At 40.0% G+C, this 21,816-nt stretch overlaps 1 protein-coding gene and 1 long non-coding RNA gene across 9 annotated transcripts in view; one reads left to right on the top strand and one right to left on the bottom strand.

The window, feature by feature from the left end:
• RUFY2 (RUN and FYVE domain containing 2) overlaps positions 1-21,816 on the bottom strand; it is a 73,605-nt gene that overhangs the window by 12,922 nt on the left and 38,867 nt on the right. For 4 of the 8 annotated variants that reach the window (XM_072628791.1, XM_072628792.1, XM_072628789.1 and 1 more), the window contains exons 11-18: positions 20,901-21,068; positions 19,863-19,960; positions 17,130-17,249; positions 8,185-8,314; positions 7,689-7,783; positions 4,589-4,637; positions 2,643-2,720; positions 2,421-2,542 (exon numbers count right to left, since the gene is read on the bottom strand). In XM_072628791.1, coding sequence (XP_072484892.1) covers positions 2,421-2,542; positions 2,643-2,720; positions 4,589-4,637; positions 7,689-7,783; positions 8,185-8,314; positions 17,130-17,249; positions 19,863-19,960; positions 20,901-21,068 — 860 coding nt within the window. Of the gene's footprint in view, positions 1-25; positions 2,543-2,642; positions 2,721-4,588; positions 4,638-7,688; positions 7,784-8,174; positions 8,315-17,129; positions 17,293-19,862; positions 19,961-20,900; positions 21,069-21,816 lie in introns of those variants that run through there. The other 4 variants (XR_011971600.1, XR_011971601.1, XR_011971599.1 and 1 more) reach the window with 4 other exon arrangements.
• Positions 15,574-19,358, top strand: LOC140517489 (uncharacterized). Its single transcript, XR_011971602.1, has 3 exons — positions 15,574-15,652; positions 18,333-18,427; positions 18,956-19,358. It is a non-coding gene; the product is annotated as an uncharacterized lncRNA (long non-coding RNA).

The following is a 21,816-nucleotide window of genomic DNA, read 5'->3' as shown; positions in this document are numbered from 1 at the left end:
CAGTAAAGGTTTCATTAGAGCAAACTATTTGTATTATTCTTTATTTACATTTACCCAAAAAAGTCACATTAAAAAACACTAAAGTTGGAACAATTGTAGATTCAAAGTCTTCATGGTCGTTAGTGTGACATTTGTGTTTGCCACAGCAATGATTTTATCTAGTGAGGGAAGACCAAGCAATTTGCCTAAAATACATAATCTTATATTTTGTTCATTTCACATCAAGGGAGACTTTTAAAGCACAATACAAATGTATGTAAAACCAAAACCTATAACTGGGTCAGAATGATACATGCAATAATGAAGAGCTAATAATTAGTTGCCTGACTTATGAACTATGTAAACTTGAATAGATGAATACTATAGCAGTTCTGCTGGAAGATACCAAAAATCCTGTCAAAGTCTGGCAAATTACAGCATGTCACAATGTGACAATCACAATAATTCAAGGTTCACTTGCTGAACCTGGAGCGACTTCCTGTGTAAGTAACATTTTGAGATGTTACTGACCTCAAAAGCACAAACAACTTCATTAAAAATGCCCTTTGAGACTAGACTAGATTGTGGGACTTTTTTCATGGTAATTGAGTAACTCCCCAGCTCCCATTTCAGGTCAAGAAAAGTAGAAACCCTTTGCTACTGCAGGACTTCTAAACTGAATTGGTCCTTTTGAGTTCACACTACTGATTTCTCAATAGCGTTCCCAATAATGTCAAAGTAAATTCATTGTGATCCATAATAAAGTCACAGCAAGTGGAAATATAAAGTGCTCTACAAACTTTAAAAAATACTAGGTCAGCTCTAATGAACTAAGCTACATAAAAGTAACAGTCCGGAATGTAAAAACTTCAAGAAAAAGATGGTTACATTAGAAAACTTTCCCATTTCTTACATAATTTTATTAAGATAATTTAAAACCGTCCTTAGAAATACTGATTCTCTCTTAACTGCAGCAATTTAAATGATTCTACTGTTTCTTTAATGCTTAAAGTACAAGTGGATTAGTGTATATACTCAATTTTCAATTTAAAGTATTTTGACATGAAATGGTTCAAGCATAAGTTTTGTGATAAACAGTTTGCTTAGTATTCAACGATTACAATAGTTGTATGGGTATTAAAAATACCTAAAGTGTTATTTAACATAATACTGCTAACATTTTTAGGGTTTACCTCAATACTTGTATAAATTAACCCCTGAACACCCCAACAGAGGAGAGGAGAAATGGTGCTCTAGAGAACCTTCTATGAGTTTTGGTTCTATGTCAAGCTAGGCTTGTTGTTTACAGAAGTGGCAACTGAGTTTTTACACCCATCAGTGGCAAAGTTAGTTGGAATTCAGATTCCCTTAACGTTATCCTCCTTTCATAATAACTTAAACAGATTGGAAACTTTCTTATGTTCATATAAAAAGGTAGTGGTGACTGGCAAATCAAAGAAAGTTGCACACTTGACACTTTTGGCTGGGGAAAGAATTGCCTCCAAGTCCTAGGAAGGGAGGGAGGGAGGGAATGAAAAAAAGTGAAACTGGGGGTTAACTTCCAACAAGTCTAGTGCAACAACTCCCTCCCCCTGGACAAAAAAGCTGTTGGCAGTAGCAGCTATTGTTAAAAGGTAGGCAGAAGAAGAAAACTTGAAACTAAGTATGTTTTGGAGGAATGAGAACTTGGCAAGTAAACATGATAAGTAATTGCCCTAATATGCTATTATAATCATAACTCACAATTGTTCACAACCAGTATGTATTGTGATGAAAAAAATATATACCAGTTCTTGGTATAATTGGTCTGTAAAATAGAAACACTTGTAAAATTGATTTTTTCTTATGCACAGTATTTTTCTGAGAACTATGAAGCTTATAAAGTGCATTTAAAAAGAATTGCAGGCACCATCAAAAAATAGCAATTCTTTTGAATCAATTAGAATATAACAAGCCCAGTATTTTGGAAAGGTCTGAGATAAGGCAAAAATCTTGTTACTGTGTATATCTATGTGGCCTTTAAAAGACCTCCATTTTCTTGATTATTAAATTTGTTACCCTATCAGCTCATTATGAATTACATTGTTATTTTCACTGTTACTTAAATTAACATTAAAAGAAATGTGCCTAGCTTGTTGAAAATTTGATGTTTGCAAGGATAATTAAAAGGAATTTACAAAGGCATTTTACTTAGAAATTAAGAGCACTGGAAAATAAAAAGTAAACTTTTAAATCTCCATCAGAATTTCTGTAGTGTTTGAGTTAATAGGGTACAACTTTTGGTCTGTGAGCATGTACATTATGAAGCATATCAAGGATGAGCCAGAAGTTACTGAAACTCTGGTGAAGACGGCTTAAAACAGGCTTATGTCCAGTATGCACACTCTGAACCACCCAGTCAGCATGGACTTTAAAGGTCTTAGGGCACATTCGATGAGCACCTCTGAATCAGCAAAGCATGACAGGAATCACAGACTCGAACAGGCTTCGGTGATGAAGGCAAAGGCAGTTCGTTGTCAGAGCAGGCATTACAAAAAATTTCCCCACAATTTCTACAATGGTGCTTTTAAAAAATAAGAAAAAAAAATTTTATAAATTCCAAATCAAGACTTGCTCCCTCTCCTCCCCATTTATCAGAATATAATTTTCCCCTCCTAGCTTACCTTTCTTTTAGAAAGTGAGAATTCTGTTTCACATAATTTACAGTGTGTGGCTTCTTCATCTTTCAGCCAAACCTGACCCTAGAAGGAAGAGAAGGGAGAGTCACCATCCTTCCAAACCCATTCATGTTGATTAGCAATCCTGCTCCTATGTACATGTAGACCTGAAGGTGGTAAGGGCAGGGACTACTGATCTTGCACCATTTTAGTGGGTGCTTAGATGCTGGATGAACTTGGGGGGAAAACAGCCCTCAAAACGTTATCTAAACCATAAAACAGGCAGGAGGCCTCAGATATTAACTTCACTGTTACATACTTTGAGGAAAGAACTCCGACATGGGTTTCTAGACTGTAAGGAAAAAAACTATTAAAGCGAAGGAATACATTCCCTCTTCCCTTTCTGTACTGATCCACACAACAAAACTAGCCCAGTGTAGTGAAATGAAGTCAACAAAGCATTTGTGAAGTGCCTTCGTGCCACACACTGTGCTAACCACTGAGGATACAAAGAAAGGACAAAACAGTCCCTGCCAGTCGAGTGGGCCAACAGTTTGGCACCATAAATGTTCAAGGACATAACAGGCAATGGGTGGAAATAAAGCACCAAGTGAATGACTAAAAACACTTGGGTTGGAAAGGTATCAGTAGTCCCTCTAGTCCAGCAAATTGGAGCAGGCCCTCCTGTCATGACCTCCATGACCCGCGCTCAGCTTCCATTCAGTGAAGGTGCCATACTACTTCCCTAGGCCCTTTCTGTTAGTTTTGTCTTCTACAGGGCAAGTCTGCTGTTTTGACTTACTTTAAATGCACTTTCTGTTCCAGTTAAATTGGCCCAATGGTCCCCAACTATCATACCTTTTCCAACTTCTATGCTTTTGCTTAGGCTGTCCCCTATGCCTGGAAGACTCTCTCCCTCACCAGTGCCTCTCGAAATCTCTATCTCCATCAAATCCTTTCCTGATTCCCCATGCTTTGAAATTGCTCTGTGTTGTTTATATATTATATATGTACTTATCTGTGTGCATGTAAAGTGTCAAGTTTTCTGAGTAAAGGAACTTTTATTTCTAAACTTGCATCTCCAGCATCTGGCTGTTGTTTCAGTTGTTTAGTTGTCTCAGTCATGTCTGATTTTTTGTGACCCCATCTGGTGTTTTCTTGGCAAAGATACTGGAGTAGTTTGCCACTTCCTTCTCCAGCTCATTTTACAGATGAAGAAACTGAGGCAAACAGGGTGAAGTGACTTGCCCAAGGTCACACAGCTAGCAAGTGTAAGAGGCCACACTGGAACTCAGGTCCTCCTGACTCCAAGGCTCCATCTACTATGCCACCTCTTTGCCCCTTTTCTTCTCTTAAAAACTGCTTTAAAAAAAACTGTCACTGCCACAATGGTTCCCTTCTTTCCCTCCCAGCTTTTCACCATAGATGTAAGTTCTGTGGGCTCAACTCCCTGAGTGGCTGATCCGCAGGATCATCATAATTTTAGGAAACAAGATCCTTCGAATTGATACTTTTTCATCCCAAGCACTGGTAGGTTCAAAATACTAAGTATTAACTTAAATGGGTGGAAGGCGTTGCTTTGTTTTAAATGTTTCACTGATTCGTTTTATTCTTTATACCATAATCATTTTTTAGTGTCCAACATCCACAGTAACCTTCCTTAATATGAGACAAAAAACCCCACTCAAGCGTAGCTGTCTTAACACTTAACATGTGACCATGACTGACCCAAGGGTATAGAATATTTCATACCTATAGCTCACACTCTAGAGAAAGAAAGGGAATGCAGCATTATTCATGTGGAACCAACACTGGTCGTGGCATAGAATCTGAACTGTTCTTTCTGAACTGTTGTTTTTTGATGAATATTTTTTTCTTTGTGTACCTGGGCTTCATATTTTATGCACACATTAATCTACATCAATATCTGGATGGAAGAGATTTCTACTGACCTGTAGTGCCTTGTTGGCTTCTTTTATGTCTTCTATTTTAAGTTTCGACCTAAAAGAGATTAGAAAGAGGACAGCATTGGTTTCAGATGCTTAATGATAAGATTCCCCTAGAAAGTGACTGGGCCTCTAGAGCATCTCCTTTTATAGAGGAAGAAAAGGAGGTACCAGGGGCTCACCCTTGTGGTCCTGATCAGAGGCAGGCCTGGGGACAAGGCCCTCCAGCCCCAAGGCTGGTCCTCTTAATAGTACTGGTAGTACCTACTTCATGAGGACACTGTAATAATCAAAGAGCATTTATGTACCACACTTTGTAAACTACAAAACGTTTCTCATTCACCCCTACTACGTCTCATCTTCTACAGCAGACCATCCCACAGCAGAGTTTCTAGTCTCCTTGCTGTTCCAGTCACCATCCTTCTTTACTTCTTCCAGGTTATCAGAATTTCAGAATTGGAAGAAGCCTCAGAGGTGATCTGTTCAACCTTTGGCAGTATAGTTTTCACCCTTTCTACAATATCACTGACAAGGTTTCTGGCTGCTGGCATTTCTTGCCTCTCCACCTCCTGCACGCAGACTAGAAGACATGGACATACACATCAGTGCTCCCTCCAACACTTTTCTATCTCCCAATTTCTCAAGTCACACATTTCCGATGATCTACATCCCACCACAGTGATACAAAGAGATGGTCACACTGGAGCTTACTTCCATGTTCACGAGCTCCAAAATTCCTTTATCTGATTCCACCTCTCTCTCTGCCTCATGACCCCCTGCCCATTCTTTATCCTCCTGATGACCTCAGTCCTTTCTTTCCCAACCATTACCCCTGCATGAGTGATGTTCTCTCCCCCAACCCCATCCTGATGTAAGCCCAACCCTAAGACATGTTCTTCTCTAGGACCCCCTGTCTCCTTATCCCAGAGATTTTCCTTCTCCTCACTTGTTGCTGAATGAAGATAGAGAATATCACAAAAGTATGCTGAATGGGGTCCGCTACAAGTTTGTTACATAATTTCAGCTGGGCCCCAACTATGGCCAGGCAGTCCTTCTGTACTTCCCTAACTAAATCCCTATCCCACTTACCACAGTGGCTTTTCCAAACCTCACCTCTCCCCCAGCCTCACCCAAAGTCATTCACAAAGATACACAGATGCCTTCTGCCACTATTTCCTACTTCACCCCTAATTCACATGACCAGGTGGACTTAGTCCTTGTTGGGCAAACCCTTCTAAAAGCACAAGTGGGTACACTGTCCCCGTCTTATCGTTCCTTATTCTCTCTTGGTTTCTCCTTATATAGTGGCTGCTTCCCTACTGCCTACAAACAGGCCCATGTCCCCCATCCTCAAAACTACCCTCATTGAATCCATGTACCTCCACTCCCTCTCATTCCTTCTCTCTCTTTGCTCTTGAGAAAGATGTCTACAGCAGGCATTTCTGCCACTTTTCACTCTCTTCCTAACTCTACATTCTGCTCTCCAGTTATCAATGATCTTGCAGCTGCCAAACTGAAAAGCCTTTTCTCCATCCTCACCCTTCTTGACCTCTCCACAACTTTGATTTGTATGTCTCACTCAGACAGCTTGCTGACCACCCTTATCTCCTTGGCATCACCTCCAAAGCTTTCAAGACACTGCTGTCTTGTGTTTCTCCTCCTGAAAGTTGGCCCCTCCTCCCCAGTCTCCTTTCCTGGCTCCAGGTCACACTTGCTTGCCATGAGTGTCCGTGGGGGCACTTGGTCCTGGGTCCTCTTCACTATCCTATTTCACTTGGTGATCTCATTAGCTCCCATGGCTTCAGTTAACATCTCTATGCCAGATAACTCTCAGATCTACTCATCAGTCACCTCCAACTGTTTTTTAAACATCCTAACTGGACTCCCTGTAGATGCTGTAAATTCACCACATCCAAACTAAACTTTCCACACAAACTCTTCTTTCCCTCTTCCTAACTTCCTGATTATTGCCAAAGGTACCACCATCCTTCTGAGTGTGAAGGTAGATGTCTGTCTCAACTTTTCACTCAGTCACCCCTCTCCATAGCCAATCAGTGATCAGACCCACTCCTTTTTGCCTTTATAATATCTTCCATATTATGTCCTCTTCTTTCCTCTGATAACACAACCACCCTGGTGGAGGTCCTCATCATTTCATGCCAAGGCCATTACAACAGCCTGCTGCTTAGTCTCCCTGCCTCCAATCTTTTCCCACTCCAATCAACTGTCCATTTAACTGTCAAATGGATCTTCTAAAACACAAGTTCTGACTATATCATTTCCCATACTCAATAAATTCCAATGGTTCCCTGTTACTTCCTGGATCAAATATAAGATCCTGTTTGCCAAAGCCCTTTCTCACCTGGCCTCTCCCCACCTTTCTAGTCTTCTTACACCTTACACTCCCTATATACTCAGCAATCGAGTGACACCCGCCTCCCTGCTGTCCCCTGGCCCTGGACAAACTCCCTCCTCACTCCGGCCTTCTGGCTTCTCTGGCTTCATTCACATTTCGGCTCAAGTTCCACCCTTGGAAAGAAGCCTTTCCCAATCTTCTTTCATTCTGGTGCCTTTCCTCTACTCCAATTTCTTCTGTCCAGAGCTCCTTTGTACAAAGCTGTTGGCAGGCTGCCTCCCCCAGTAGACTCTGAGCTCCCTGACAATAGGAACTCTGCTCTTTGCCTTTTTTTGTATTCCCAGTTCTTAGCACAGCACATGGCACATAGTAGGTGCTTATTAAATGGTAGTGACCAACTAGTCACTGAACCTTTTCTAGAAGCTCTCCAGAGAAGAAGAAAATGTCCCTAAAACATGGCACTCCAAACCAGACACAATCCTCAAGATGTGTTCTCTCTAAGGGGAAAACAGATTTGAAGGAGAATCCTGATGAAGTTATGTACCTGCCTAATTTACAGCTTTCCTCTAAAAACTAAAAACTCGATTCGTTCAACATAGTTTACCTTACCCTAGAATTCACTTTTAGGTGTTACATTATGTTTAAATAGTTGAGATACCTCTTCCCCCACAATCTGTTCTGCGTTGGTTCTGACCAGGTACATACTTTTAAAAGTTAACTATTTATAGAAAGTAAAAAAAGAAAAGTTACTCGCTAAGTTTGTTGCCAAGTTCTTGAAGGGCTTGTTCCTGGTCCTGATATATTTTTTTCAACTGTTGATTTTCATTCTGGAGACTCAGAAACTCCTTCAGAAACAATTTTTAAAAAGATGTCTTAAAATAAAGAAAACATTGCATTGTCTACATTCCATTATTCAGCAACACATTCTAAGTTTTTAAGTAAAAAAGGACTATCCCCAGGTGGTACAACCACTTTATAATGAGTATATTCTACCTACAGCTTTCTTTTCATTTCAGTAAAATATTTACACAAATAACATTTCATATGCCCAACTATAATGGGTCTATTCTATCTACTGCTTTCTGTTCATTTTAGCACAATATTTGTTCCACTAACACTTCATATGCCTAATACATTCTGTTACCATGGCTGGCTATGAAAATGACTGTTTCTAATTTTTCCTGAAAATATACCTCCTTCTAAACAGAACAGTTAAAATAAATTTTAACATTTTACCACGATTTACTTTTTTAAGACTAATGATTTGTTGCGTCTCATTTCTCAGATGAGACAGAGCATCGTTCTCCTTCTGAAGATCTTCTTGCAAAGTTTGTCTCCATTCCTTTTCAATCTTCAAATCTGTTTCTAACTGAGCCCTATAGTCACAAACAGAAATAAAAATCAAGGGTCAGGACAGTTAGTGACACTGATTTAGAACTTGTTTATACTGTTTTAAATTTAACCCACTTAAAAAGTAAATCTGTGCAGATGTTTATTTTCGTATAAATCCTTTTCTCTGTTCTTTGCTTATGTTTTTAAAATTCACAATTAAAATAATAATGATAATTAGCATTTTAAGGTTTGAAAAGCTCTTCCTAAATGGTCAGTGCCATTTCCTCCAGAAGTTATCTGTGTAGAGCATATTGTTTCTATAAGATATTTATGTGCAAAGAAAAAGCAAATATCGTGGTTTGTAGGACCACAAATTTAGAGTTGGAAGAAACAACCGAGGTGCCCTAGGAAAAGAAGGCCCTAAATGTCCCACACTCATTAAGGAGCAGAGGGAGGATTTGAAATCACGGCACCTGAGCAGGCCCATCTTTGAGCCTGGCCACATCTCTTCTAAGTCTCAGATGCCCTTGTGGAAGCTCTGGTTTTTATTGAGGCACCTACTGTATGAGGCAACTCCTGATTCTCTCAGTTGCTGAGAATCTCCCCCCTTGCAAAGTAATCTGAATTTAGTTTTTATATATTTATTTACTTATCTACTTTTCATGTTTCCCTCAGTAGAGCTTAAGCTCCTCCAGGGACCTTATTTTCTGTATCTCCCGTGCCAAACACAGGCTTGCACAAGTAGAACCCTACAGTTAACTCTCCAACGTTATGCCTCCTTCTTGCCTGGTTCCTGCTGCTCTCACCTTGAAAAACTCCATTCCTGGCTCACTCCCACTATCGACTGCATCCATTCCTACTCACCTGCAGCTGAACACTCAAGAAGAGGTCATAGAACCTTGGGGGCTACCCACTGTTAGCAAATCTCAACTAGACCTTGCCAACAAAGCAAGCTTTCGTTCCTCCCCAAGTGATTCCCAATCTGCCTCTTCTCTGTAGTTCTGAGCCTACTCTTGCTTCATGAAGGCTCCCCCAGCATCCCTCCCTCTATCACACTTTACTGAAAGATGAGCAACTATTTGTCATGCAATTGTTCTTCTCTCCTCAACATTCTCTGACATCCTTAGCTGCTCTCTCTGCTTATTCCAGCAGTTTCTAATGAAGAGGCAGCCCTTGTTGCCAGGACCAACCCTTGTACATGAACCCTTCACCCCTTCTTCTTCCTCCATCTCTCTCAACAGCTACTTTACAATCATCTCACCTACTTTAATCTTTTTCTATCTAGTGATTTCTTCTGCCTAAAAACATGCCTAGAGCTCTCCCCATGCTTAAAACTTTGGCCCTACCATCCCCATGAGCTATCATTCTTTTTCTCTCCCCTCCAGAACAGCCAAAAAAAGCTATATCACATATTGCCCCCACGTCCCTCCTTTTGATTCTCTGCCCTTGGTAATCTAGTTTCCAGCCTCGTTACTCAAATGAAACTGCTCTCTTCAACCTTACCAATAATCTCTTAATTGCCAAGTCTGATGGCTTTCATTAATTCTCCTCCTTCTTGACCTCAACATTTACTAAGTGTCTACTATGTGTGAAGCATTGCTGACAAGACTTCTCCTCTCTTGGTTTTCACAATACTGCTTTCTCCTGACATCCCCTCAGCTGTCTGAGCATTTGTTGCATCTCTTTTACTGGTTCCTCACTGATATTCCATCCCCTAAGTGTAGGTATACCTCAAAGCTTTTTCATTTGTTTTGTCTTCTCTCCCTATACTGTCTCAATGACCTCCTCAGCTCTTATGAGTAATTGTCACTTCTGGGCACAATTGACAGTCAGACCTCTACATCAAACCCTAGTTCCTTTCCTGAGTTCCAGTCACACATCATCAACTAAATTGCCTATGACATTTCAAACCATATCCCATAGGCAACTCAAACATGTCCAAACTCATTATCTCTACTCTGGCCCACCCCCACCCCCTGCAAAACCTACTCCCCTTCTCAACTGTCTTCTTTCTGTTGTGGGCTGCACCATCTTTCCAGTAGCCCAGGTGCACAACCTTGGCATTATCCCTAACTCTTTACTCTTCTACGCAGCCAGTCAGTGACCCAATCTTGTCAAATCTTTCACTACATATGTCCCTTTTCCTCCACTCTCATGGCCTCCTTATTTAAATTCTCATCACCTCTAACCCAGAGAGTGAGTCTCTTCCTTCCTTAGGTCTCTCCCTTCTACAAACCACTTCCCACACAGTTGCTCAAGTGATGTCCCTAAAGCAGATACCTAATCATATCATTTCCTACTGTATCTGGCTCCTTATGACCTTGAGAGTTAAATACAAGCATCCCTCTGGCTGCCCCTCACCCTTGGAGTACACTCTTTCATCACTTGGGCCTCTGAAATGCTCAGGTGCTGCTTCTACTTGGAGCCTTTTCTCATCTCCTTTGCCTCCCCTGCCCCTTCAGTACCTTTCCTCCCAAATCACCTCCTATTTATTTCGGGTATACTTCTGTATGTATGTGCTCTCTCCTCTATCAGAGTATAAGCTCCCTAAGGACAGGCAGTGTTTCATTTTTGTCTTTGTCTCTTCTCCTGGAATAGAGAGCTTAATAAACATTTGTTGGTAGATCGATTGTTAAATAAATGTTTGTTAAAACTCTGAGGTACCATCTCACATCTATCAGGTTGGCTAATATGACAAAAAAGGAAAATGATGGACGTTGGAGAGGATACAGGAAAACTGGGACTCTAATGCACTGTTGGTGGAGCTGTGAGCTGGAGAGCAATTTGGAACTATTCCCAAAAGGCTATAAAAAAAATGTGCATTTGAATTCAGCAATACCACTGCTAGGTCTATATCCCAAAAACAAAAAAAGGGAGGTACAGGGGAAGGACCTATTTGGACACAATCTAGGTATAAAGGCTGATACTATAAAACAAACTAGGGGAGCAAGGAATAGTTTCTTTGTCAGATTTATGGAGAATGGAGGAATTTATGACCAAATAAGAGACAGAGAATATTATGAAATGCAAAATGGATAACTTTGATTACATTAAATTGAAAAGTTTTGCACAAAGCCAATGGAAGCAAGATTAGGAGTGACACAGAAAACTGGGAAAGAATTTTTACAACTAGTGTGTCTGACAAAGGCCTCATTTCTAAAATACATAGAGAACTGAGTCAAATTTACAAGAATACATGCCACTCCCCAACTGATAAATGGTCAAAGGATATAAACAGGCAGTTTTCAGAGGAAGAAATTAAAATTATCTACAGTCATATGAAAAAATGCTCTAAATCACTATTAATTACAGAGATGCAAATCAAAACAACTCTGAGATACCACATCACACCTATCAGATTGGCTAACACGAAAAAAACAGGAAGATGATAAAAGCTGGAGAAGATGTGGGAGAGTTGGAACACTAATTCATTGTTGGTGGAGCTCTGAGCTGCTCCAACCATCTGGAGAACAATTTGGAACTATGCCCAAAGGGCTACAAAAATGTGCACACCCTTTGACCCAGCAATATTGCTTCTAAGACTGTATCCCAAGAAATCATAAAAATTGGAAAGGGTCCCACATGTACAAAAATATTTATAACAGCTCTTCTTATGGTGGCGAAAACTGGGAAATTGAGAGGATGCCCATCAATTGGGCAATGGCTGAACAAATTGTGGTACATGAATGTAATGGAATACTATTGTGCTATAAGAAATGATGAACAGGAAGACTTCAGAGAGGCCTGGAAGGACTTACGTGAACTGATGCTGAGTGAAGTGGGCAGAGTCAAGAGAACATTTACACACAGTAGCAGCCACAGTGTGTGAGGACTGTTTTTGGTACTTAGCCCTTCACAGCAATGCAAGGCCCTAAAACATTCCCAAAGGACTCATGATGCCAATTGCCATCCACATCCAGAGAAACAACTGGAGTTGGAATGCAGAATGAAGCAGACTATTTTCTCCTTTGTTATGTTTTGTTTTTCTCATGGTTTCTCCCATGTGTTTTAATTCTTCTTTGCAACATGACTAATGTGAAAATGGGTTTAATAGGAATGTATGTGTAGAACCCATATAAGATTGCATGCTGTCTCAGGGAGGGCAGGGGAGGGAGGGAGGGAGAGATAATTTGGAACTTAAGGAAGTGATTGTTGAAATGTGAAAACAAATTAATAAATTTTGGGGAAAAAAACCTAAATGTTTAAAGAAAACTGTTTCAACATATAATTGGGGGGAAAATAAAATAATTTCAAAAAAAAATAAATGCTTGTTAAAGGAATGACTATAAAAAGAATAACAGGTATCCCTCACATAACACCAATTAATTATTTTTTATTTTAATCACCACCAGGTTCCACCTTATCCTTTAAGTTACAGAAATTTGGAGGTACCATGTGACTGCCTACTAGTCTGCACAAATCAAAATGCCCAGCATCTTTATTATCTAACTGCAATCAAATTTAAAAAGCCATAAATCTGAAATATCTACAAAGGAGCCTAGCTATTAATTAAGTCCATCACCACAGTGCACACAGAACCAGCAAGCAGTACTTCTGCCCAACATTTTTACATAAAAGCTCACTTCAGAACACCCACAGAAGGTGAACCAATATAGCAGAGTAAGGACTGGATAGTCAGTCAAGCTGAATGTGCTCTCTCCTTGCATCCAAGGACATAGCAAACAAAGCAGATATGATGGGAAAAGGACAGTAAATCTGAGTGACAGAAAAAGTATAAAAAGAAAGAAAAAGTATTAGCTCAGAAAATTAGAAGAATAAAGGTAGATTGGCAATTGCCCATAACAATTATTGAAACTTTATACACTGCTACAATACCTCTACATGGTAAACAATACAGATCCAAGACTTAGCACGAGACAGAACCTCAGATGCCATCTGATCCATGCTTCACATTTTAAAGATAAAGAAACTGAGGCACAGAGTAACCAAGTGGGGTGCCATGACCAAAGAATATCTATCGAAGGCAGAATTTGACCCCAGGTCTTCCTGACTCCAGGGCTATTACTCTAGCATTTATGGAATTCTACAAGGTTTGTAGAGTGCTTTATAAACATTATCCAGTTTTACACAATAACTCTATGGAATGAGTATTCTAGATGAATCTCATAGACATTAAGAGACTTGTTCAGGATCTCACACCTAGTAACTGAGGCAAGAATCAAACTAAGGGAGAGTTTCCTAACTTCAAGCCCAATAGTCTCTTTACTATGCTGGGCTGTTTCCCACATTTCAAAAGCATGACAATTTTATCACTTGTTTAACATCCTGTGATTTAGAACTGGAAGGGATCTGAATGATCACTTAATCTGGGGGTTCTTAACCTGGGGTCCAAGACCCCCTGAATAGGTTTCAAGAGGCCCATGAAGTTGGAAGGGGAAAATATATTCATTTTCACCAATTTCAATGACTAATTTTAAAAGAAAACAACATGATTTTGAGAAGGGTTCACAGGTTTCACCAGTGACTGCTAAAGGGGTCTATGTTTCAATAAAGCTTAAGAACTCCAGATGTAATCCAATGTCCTTATTTTAGAGATGAGGAAACTAAAGCCCAGAAACGTTAACTGATTTGTAAGAAGTCACACAGACATGTAGTAGTAGAACCAGGATTCAAATTCAGATCTTCTGACTTCAAATCCAGTACCTTTTCGCTCTAGGACTCTCCCTCCTTACTGAGTAGCTACTATGCAAGGTTCTAAAACCAGTATAAACCCGAACAAGATAGACCTTAAATCAAGCAGCTTACAGCCTAGTAAGGGGATAAGTTAGTTACTCAGTAAAGTGCCTACTGTGTGCAGCACAATGTGCTCAGTATTGCAAGACAGACAAAATTTAAGGAAGATACTTCTGCCCCTGGGAAGATTCTGGTCTCATAAGACATATCCAATGCATGTAATACAAGGCAGGAAGTGCTAAGACAGGAGATATGCTTGTCACATGACTGAATTCAATTTATAAAGGTTAAGTAACTTGCCTACCTAATCTCAACTGAGTTCTTACTGAGGCACTTGCTTACCTGACTCCCAAAGGCATCCCCCACAGCATGTTTCAAATCACAACCCTTCCTCTGAGCAGGGACCTTGGCTCACATTTTACTGAAACATTGAGGCTATTGTCAAGCACTTCCTCTCTGTCCCATTTCTAGTGCTTGAATTTACTCAACATTCTCTCCCATTCTCTACTCGGTCCCAGCTGCAGAAGATAGGGTCCTTTTTGAAGATGGCACCTATCAATACCACATCCTCAAGGAGTTTTGCTTATCCCTCCTTTCCACGCCCCCGCTGCTTACAAACACACCCAAACTGCCCTGCCCTTTGGTAACCTTCCCTGGAGCCCACCACTTCAGCTGCTGTTTCCTCTCCTCCTCCTTTCACAACCTTCCACCTAAGAATGGCTCTGCTGCCTTTAATTCCTCCCATCCCATTCACAATCTGGCCTCTGACCACTGACTCCACCACTTGGTCTCTCCAAAATTGCCAATAATCTCTTCATTGCTAAATCTAGAGGGTTTTCTCCATTTTTACCCTTCTGGATGTCTCCATAGCATCTGAAACTTATGAGCAGCCCCTCCTGCTGAATTTCTGTGATGATGTTCTCTTCCTGGTTTTCCTCCTACCCATCTGGCTGCTCCAGCCCCTCCACCCTAGCCACATGTCCCATAATATGTGCCCTGGATATCCCAAGACTCTGTCCCAGGTCCTCTTCCCTTCTTTCTAGACAGATGATTCAAAAAGTTACATATTTGGCCCCAGTCTCTCTCCAAAATTGCATTCCCACACCCCCAAAGACTCCTGCCCACCTGTACCTCAAACACCTCATGTCCACAATGGGACTCCTCTCTTCCCTGCCTCCCAAACCCAACCTCTTCTCTAGTTTCTTCTGTCAAGGTCATCACCCTCCTGGTGTGCTTTCCTCTTCGCTTCCTGCCCCCATATCCAATCAATAATCAAGTGTTAGGGCCTCTGCCTGCCCATGTGGCCCCTCCCTGCTCCTAAGTGTCAATGGTTCCCCATTTCCCCTAAGAAAAACTACAAACTCCTCTGTTTGATACTTAAAGCTCTTTAAAATATGGTTCCTCACCTTCCTCTTCTTTTTAGCTTTAGGAATGCTTTTTGCTTTTGCATAACATTCATCTCAAAATATATCTCTCTCCTACTCATCAAGCTTTCCCTTTTAAGAAATTTTTGTTACAAGCTCAATAAAACCAACCAAAACATGATGTCACAAAGGACATCTTTATTATTCTATCCAATTCATAATAATAATAACAACAGCCCACATTTATATAGTGCCTCCTCTATGCCAGGCCCTGTGGTAAGCTACATTATCTATCCCATTTCATCCTAACAACAACTCTGGGAGGTAGGTGCTATTATTATCCCCATTTTACAAATGAGAAAACTGAGACAAAGTGCAGTTAAACACATTTCAGGGTCACGCAACTAATAAGTGTCTGAGGTCAGACTTGAAGGAGGGATTGACCCATCCTATCTTTTCAGACTGATTTGACATCACTCCCCCTAACATAGCTTACTTGAATTTTCTCATCCATGACCATTCTCTCTTTGGTCTCCATACTTTTTGCACAGGCCTTCTCTTCAGTCAGAATCCCTAGCTCCCCACGAGGCTCGGCTCAAGTTAGTATCTCCCACCCAAGGCATTTCCCATGACCTCCCTCAGTTGTCAGTGCCCTCTCCCACCCCCTGAAATAACTCTGCATTTATTTTGTCTATATTTGTGTTTATCTGAGCCTGTGTAGGGCACTGGGTACATGACTGGCAGAATGTAAGCTCCCTCAAGGCAGCAGCATTTTGTGTGGGTCTTTCTCGTCTTCACAGCTCCAGAAATGAGCAGGATGTTACTAAACAGTAAAAACATGCTCATTGAATTGAAGTCTGTTAAAAGGGAATACATTTGGGCACCATAGTAAATTACTGTTCCTGTTTTGAATATTAGTCCCAGTGTTTCTGCAAAGTTAGCACTTCATTTTTAAATAATATGTATTTCCATTCAATTTCAGTATATTCCCTAGTGGAATGAACCTAGATTTCATAAGGGTAGCCAATGCAACTCAGACAAGCTCTATTTGAATACTATACCATAGGGAAGAGGTAATCCTGGGAATCTGAAGATTCTAGGATTCTCAATGGAGAACAAGCTTTGGCAAATCCTCCAGGACAGAAACAGTCTGAGTATAGTTTTGGCAAAAGATTAATTCTTTTTTCCATAGACTAACCTACCTGACTATCATAAAGTGAATTTGTTGGCCTTGGCAATCCATGAAACAAAGAAAGGTACAAAAACAGCCCTCAATCTTGGGGGACTTCCTTCTCCGCTGGCATACGTATATGGCATTAAGTAACAACACCACCAATGTACTGACAGTAAAACAATTCCAAGAACATTAGCTCACAGACAGTCATATATGAAATAATGGCAGAATCAGGTGACACCTATGGCCACAATCAACAAGTGTGTTTTTTAAAAGACACTGGTAATACCAAACAATCCACAAAGGCACTGTACAGGACACTGGGGAAATAAGGACAAGAACAACTCAGTCCTTTCCTTATTACATTCTAATGGGAGAAATCCCACCACCACACAAAAGGGAACACAAGATGAAGTGATGATGGGGGACTTACCCCATCATCAAATGGGGACATCAGAACAAGCCTCGATTATAAGATAAAGATAAGGAAATACTGGTATATTCTTTCCGGCATGGGAATGTATTGAGACAAATGCACATAAGAACACCCACACCCACCCACCCACACACACACACACCCATACCTTTCTACATACTTCTTTGGACAAAAGGGAAGAGGATACTTACAGCTGTGTCTCCTTTCGGGATATCTGTTTCTGCAGGCTGTCAGACTGACTCAGACACTCTTGTTCAAATTTCTCATCCTCATTCTTGGCTTCCATTTGAGCCTTCTCTGCTTGCTGCAATCTGGTGTAATTCAAATCAACTTTGGGTAAAACTGAGGCTAGAACTAGGGTGTAAAAGGGTGAAGAAGACAAATAAAAGAAAAATGGGGAAATAGAAACATTTCTAAACAAAAACAAAGTCTGGGGGAAACTTACAAACTCAAATGAGAAAGAGCCACACAATGCCTAAAAATGGCTTCCATGATTTCCAATATGCCGTATAATACACCCAGGACACGGTCTTCAGATTTATTTTATTTCTTGTTTATGATTAACAATGCAAAGCAGTACAATTTTTATCACTTACATGGAGTTTAGTCTAGATTACAAAGTAAGTATGTGCATTACTGCCTTTTAAAAAACTGCCAAGTACAGCCCCTCCATTATTGGCACTAATTAAGCAAAGAAGTTGTGATGGGCTACATGTTGTATGAGAATACAGGAGCCTTTATGTTACTGTGTAATAAGGCCAAGAGCAGAGAACCATGCCCACCCCCAACAACAGCACATGCTTTAACATCCTCCCTGTCCTTACTAAATGACCATAGTGCTGTTGGGTTTGTGTTGGGTAAGAAAATTTCTCTGGTAGTTGGCACCATGGCTCCCTAGACCACACACTCCCACCACCAAATGAATTAAAAGTGACTAGCTAAAAACATTGTGTTTGTTATGCTTTCCTACTTTAGAGTCTTATCTTTTTCACAACCTGTGCTTATTTTTTTTTTGCTCTGTTCCCCCTCTGTTCTCCCTGCTATGAGAAATTTTTAAAAATTTGATTTTACAGGTTTGAAGCTGTTTATTCTTAAAATAACAGCTCTCCAAAATAATCCTGAAAAATGTGACTCTAACTGCAAGATGCAATAGCAATTGATGTTTCATGAGTCATATTCCAGCTGGTCAATTTCCTTTCACAATTGCAACTTGAGTCACAGAAATAGGTATTTCCCTTAGGCTTCTGTAGAAGTTGCTATTTCCCCAGGTGAATAAGGAAGGGAAACCACCATTGAATTTATGTCTTTGAAGGCTAAAACAAAATACAAATTCAGCAACTTGTAAACTCCCCATAGCTTTCCTATAAGGTTTAAGGGGATTTTTGTTTTGTCAGGCCCAGTAAGGCAAGACTTAATGTTGTGCTACTGTCCAAGAAGGCTTAAGAGAAGTGGCAAACAAGAAAGATACTCAAGCACAAAGATGGCCAAGGTAAAAAACTGATGTTTAAAATGCTGTAAAAATCAGGGTACAGCCACAAGGGAAAGAGAGTGCCAAAGGAAAAAGAAATCTGTGTCAGTGCAATATGGAAACAAAGGTTAACTTGATCTTAAACAATTTTATACTTTACATTAAAAAGTAGCTGGAAGATAAGAAGACTGTGTTTGATAACCCTGACCTGCAATGGCTCAATACTCAGAATTATTCCGAGTGCAGTGAAGTTGGGGGGGAATCCAAATCCACTTGCTCACTTGATGGCAGTGTATTACCACAACAAAGAAAGTCCAGGGGCCTCCTAATACCCTTTTGTAGTATTTTATCACATCGTTTTCTTTTATGTTTAACAAGCTGTACAAATGCGAAACCCTTTTAAAATTTTTAGATGCAACAGGCATGAGGCGGCTTCAGAAAGATATATCTTTGACCAGTTTGTACTGGGGTTGAGTGTCACTGCTGGCACACTTCACAAATGACATTGCAATAGTCCTAGTTTGAGTTAATAAATCTTTATCACTTCAGGATGGGATGGACAGAAATCAAAGGCAAGAGAGAAGTAATAAAAATGTCCAAAATGTAAAAATTGGGATAAAATAAACAAAAGAAAAGAGAAAAGAAAAAAAGAAGAAAGAAAAGAGGATGTCAATAAAAGAATATTCATGTCAATAAAGCTTTAAATAGTTATGTTTTTCATTGGTAGATTCAAAGAAAGCAATGGTAAGACATATGTTGACACCAATATGACAGAGTAATGGAGGGCTAATACATTTTCCAACAATAAAAATGAAAAATCTCTCCTAAAAATGATTAAATCTAAACAAACTTCTGCTACACTTGACCTAGATGGACACTGTTTTCACATCTTTAAGCTTCTTCTTCTCTAAGTGTTTGTATATCAGATGTTAAATATGTCAAATGGTTTTACATACTTGGATGCAAAACCTGGCATACCTGTAGGCCAAATATATCTCACAATCAACTCCCTAGCAGCTGAGAAATAATTAATGCCATTCTGCTGTGGCCAGTGTGAAAGGTGACAGATAACAGGCTACTGGAGCTTAAAGGTACTCAAGACGCTGTCTGATCCAAATCTCCCATTTCATAGATGAGGGAACAAGCAAGAAGAAACACGCCTTAAAGGCCCACTCTGAATGCCTGTTTCTAGACAGGTACATGAAAAGAGACAGTGGAAATGACAATCAAGATGCACTCAAGGCAAAGAGAGCTTATTTTACCCTTGGTTTTTTCCCCTACAAGGCAACTATCTCCAAACAACAAAAACCAATGGTAAAATCCTGCCAGTTTCTTCCAAACAGGTCATCAACCTCAAACTTTGCTAGAAAGGCAGCTTTGGTGGCAGGTGGGAGGGTGCAGTCAGGGGAAACGAGTGAAAGGGATGAATAAGAAGCAAATGCTGTGGATGCCCTACCTTTGCTCCAGTTGCTTCATGGCAGCAGTGATTTTATTGGTCTTATCCTCCAGTCGACCAATTATTTCATTCTTTTCTTTCATGCCTTCTTCTGAGCCCTAATTGAAAACATTAAAGCTGCAGTGATTTGTGGATCGCTAAATCCTAACATTTAACATACATGTTTTTTTACCAGACTATTCATTAATAGAGTAAATTAACTTGAATTTTTAGTAATATTACTCTCTATAACACAAAGCAGTATTATTAATCATTTAATATACTGATGGACCAAAAAAAGAAAAACAAAAACAACTCAAGTGGTATATTATTTTCCTTCAGGGTTGTCTCAAGGTAACAGTGTGCATCCTCTTAAAAGGCATCATTTTTGCCTCTGAGTTAGTTTTTCAATTGCACTGGCATGCAAGTCTTCTGGAGTACAGTGGCATTTAATGCAAAGGGTCAATAAAAGTTGCAGAGAATCATCTGTGACAGGTTGTAGTATCATAGGAACCAAAGAAACCACTCTACTGGTTTGGATTCAGATTTCATTTGTATGGTTTTAGTTTTAACCATTCTGGTCTTCCTTAATGCAGAGTAAGTAGAAGTCATTAATGCCTAAAAAAGGATTCCTTTATCATTGCCACATCGCTAAAAATCACATTTCTTTTTCATTGTAATAATGATAGCTAGTGTTTACATAGTGCATTTATACAGTACATTTGCAAAGTGCTTTATCTGTGTTGTTACAACCCTGTGCAATAGGTCCTATTATTATCATTCCCATTGTACAGGTGAGGAAATGGAAGCCAACAGAGGCCAGTACCTTGCCCCGAGTCACAGAACTGGGAAAGTTCTGAGGCTGGTGTTGAACTCAGGCCTTACTGAGCCCAGGCCCAGCACTCAGTGCTCTCTGTCGCCCTCTGGTGGCAGTTAGTTTGTGCAGTGGTCCATATGTGAAGGTGACTGCCTGCACATTGATGCCTCTGCCTGCTGGAGGACTCCCAATCCCCTAACCTCATACTGACTCTTCCTCAACTTGTGAGGATGTTTCTTTACCTGCAGCTTCTGATACATCTCTATGTTAATTGCTTTAACATCCTCCAGTTGTTGTCGAAGGCCTATAAGGGTATCTTGCTTCTCGTGGATGTCTTTCTCCAGTAACTTCATGGCAAGCTCGATTTCATGTTTCATGCTAACTTGCACCATAAGCTCATTCTCCACATCCTGAAATTTGAGCATGCACACAATTTACAGGGTCAACTCAGAGAATGATAGAGTGCAAAGGTGAATGGGGCTTTGGAAACTATCCCAGTTCAATGCCCTTATTTTACCACTGGGCAAATAGAGGCCCAAAGAGCTTCAGTGACTAGCCCAAGGTTACAGGGGTAATAGCAAGGAGGACAGATGGGATATGAACCAGGCCTTGGGCCTTCAAATCCATCACTCTTTGGATTATATCCTCTTGCCACAGATTTGCATTTTTCTTATGTACTCATCATGTTCTTTTCTTATATACTTATAATATATATTATTTACATATTTCCTACAACCTATCCCCATACTATGTAAGTTCAATGAGGGTAGGGCCATGTTTTATTTAATCTTTTTATCTTTTCTAAAACCTGCCCTACTACACACAGTAAGTGCTTATGAAGTTTTCTGTTGCAATTTTTTTTTAAGGCAAAGATGAATAGAAGACAGTTGTTTTTTAGTATTAAATCTTCAAACAAGGTTAATTTTCAATGAAAACAAATGAAGTCACATACAGGGAAAAGGACAGAACAAATCTTCATCCCAAAAGATGGATAATAATCATGGTGTTCCTGATAATAATAACTGACATTTCTGTGACTTCTTTAGGCTACAAAGTGCTTTATACATATCATTCATTTTATCCTGGGTCATACGTCCTTCCCTTTGGTAGAAATGTAGAACAGGCACACTGTCAGACACTCATTATCCACATTAATAC

The sequence above is a fragment of the Notamacropus eugenii genome, chromosome 1, assembly GCF_028372415.1.
Source record: "Notamacropus eugenii isolate mMacEug1 chromosome 1, mMacEug1.pri_v2, whole genome shotgun sequence".
In the NCBI taxonomy this organism is placed as follows: Eukaryota; Metazoa; Chordata; class Mammalia; order Diprotodontia; family Macropodidae; genus Notamacropus; species Notamacropus eugenii.
The sequence above is the reverse complement of the archived record's forward strand: the minus strand, read 5'-3'. Positions and strand labels throughout refer to the sequence as shown.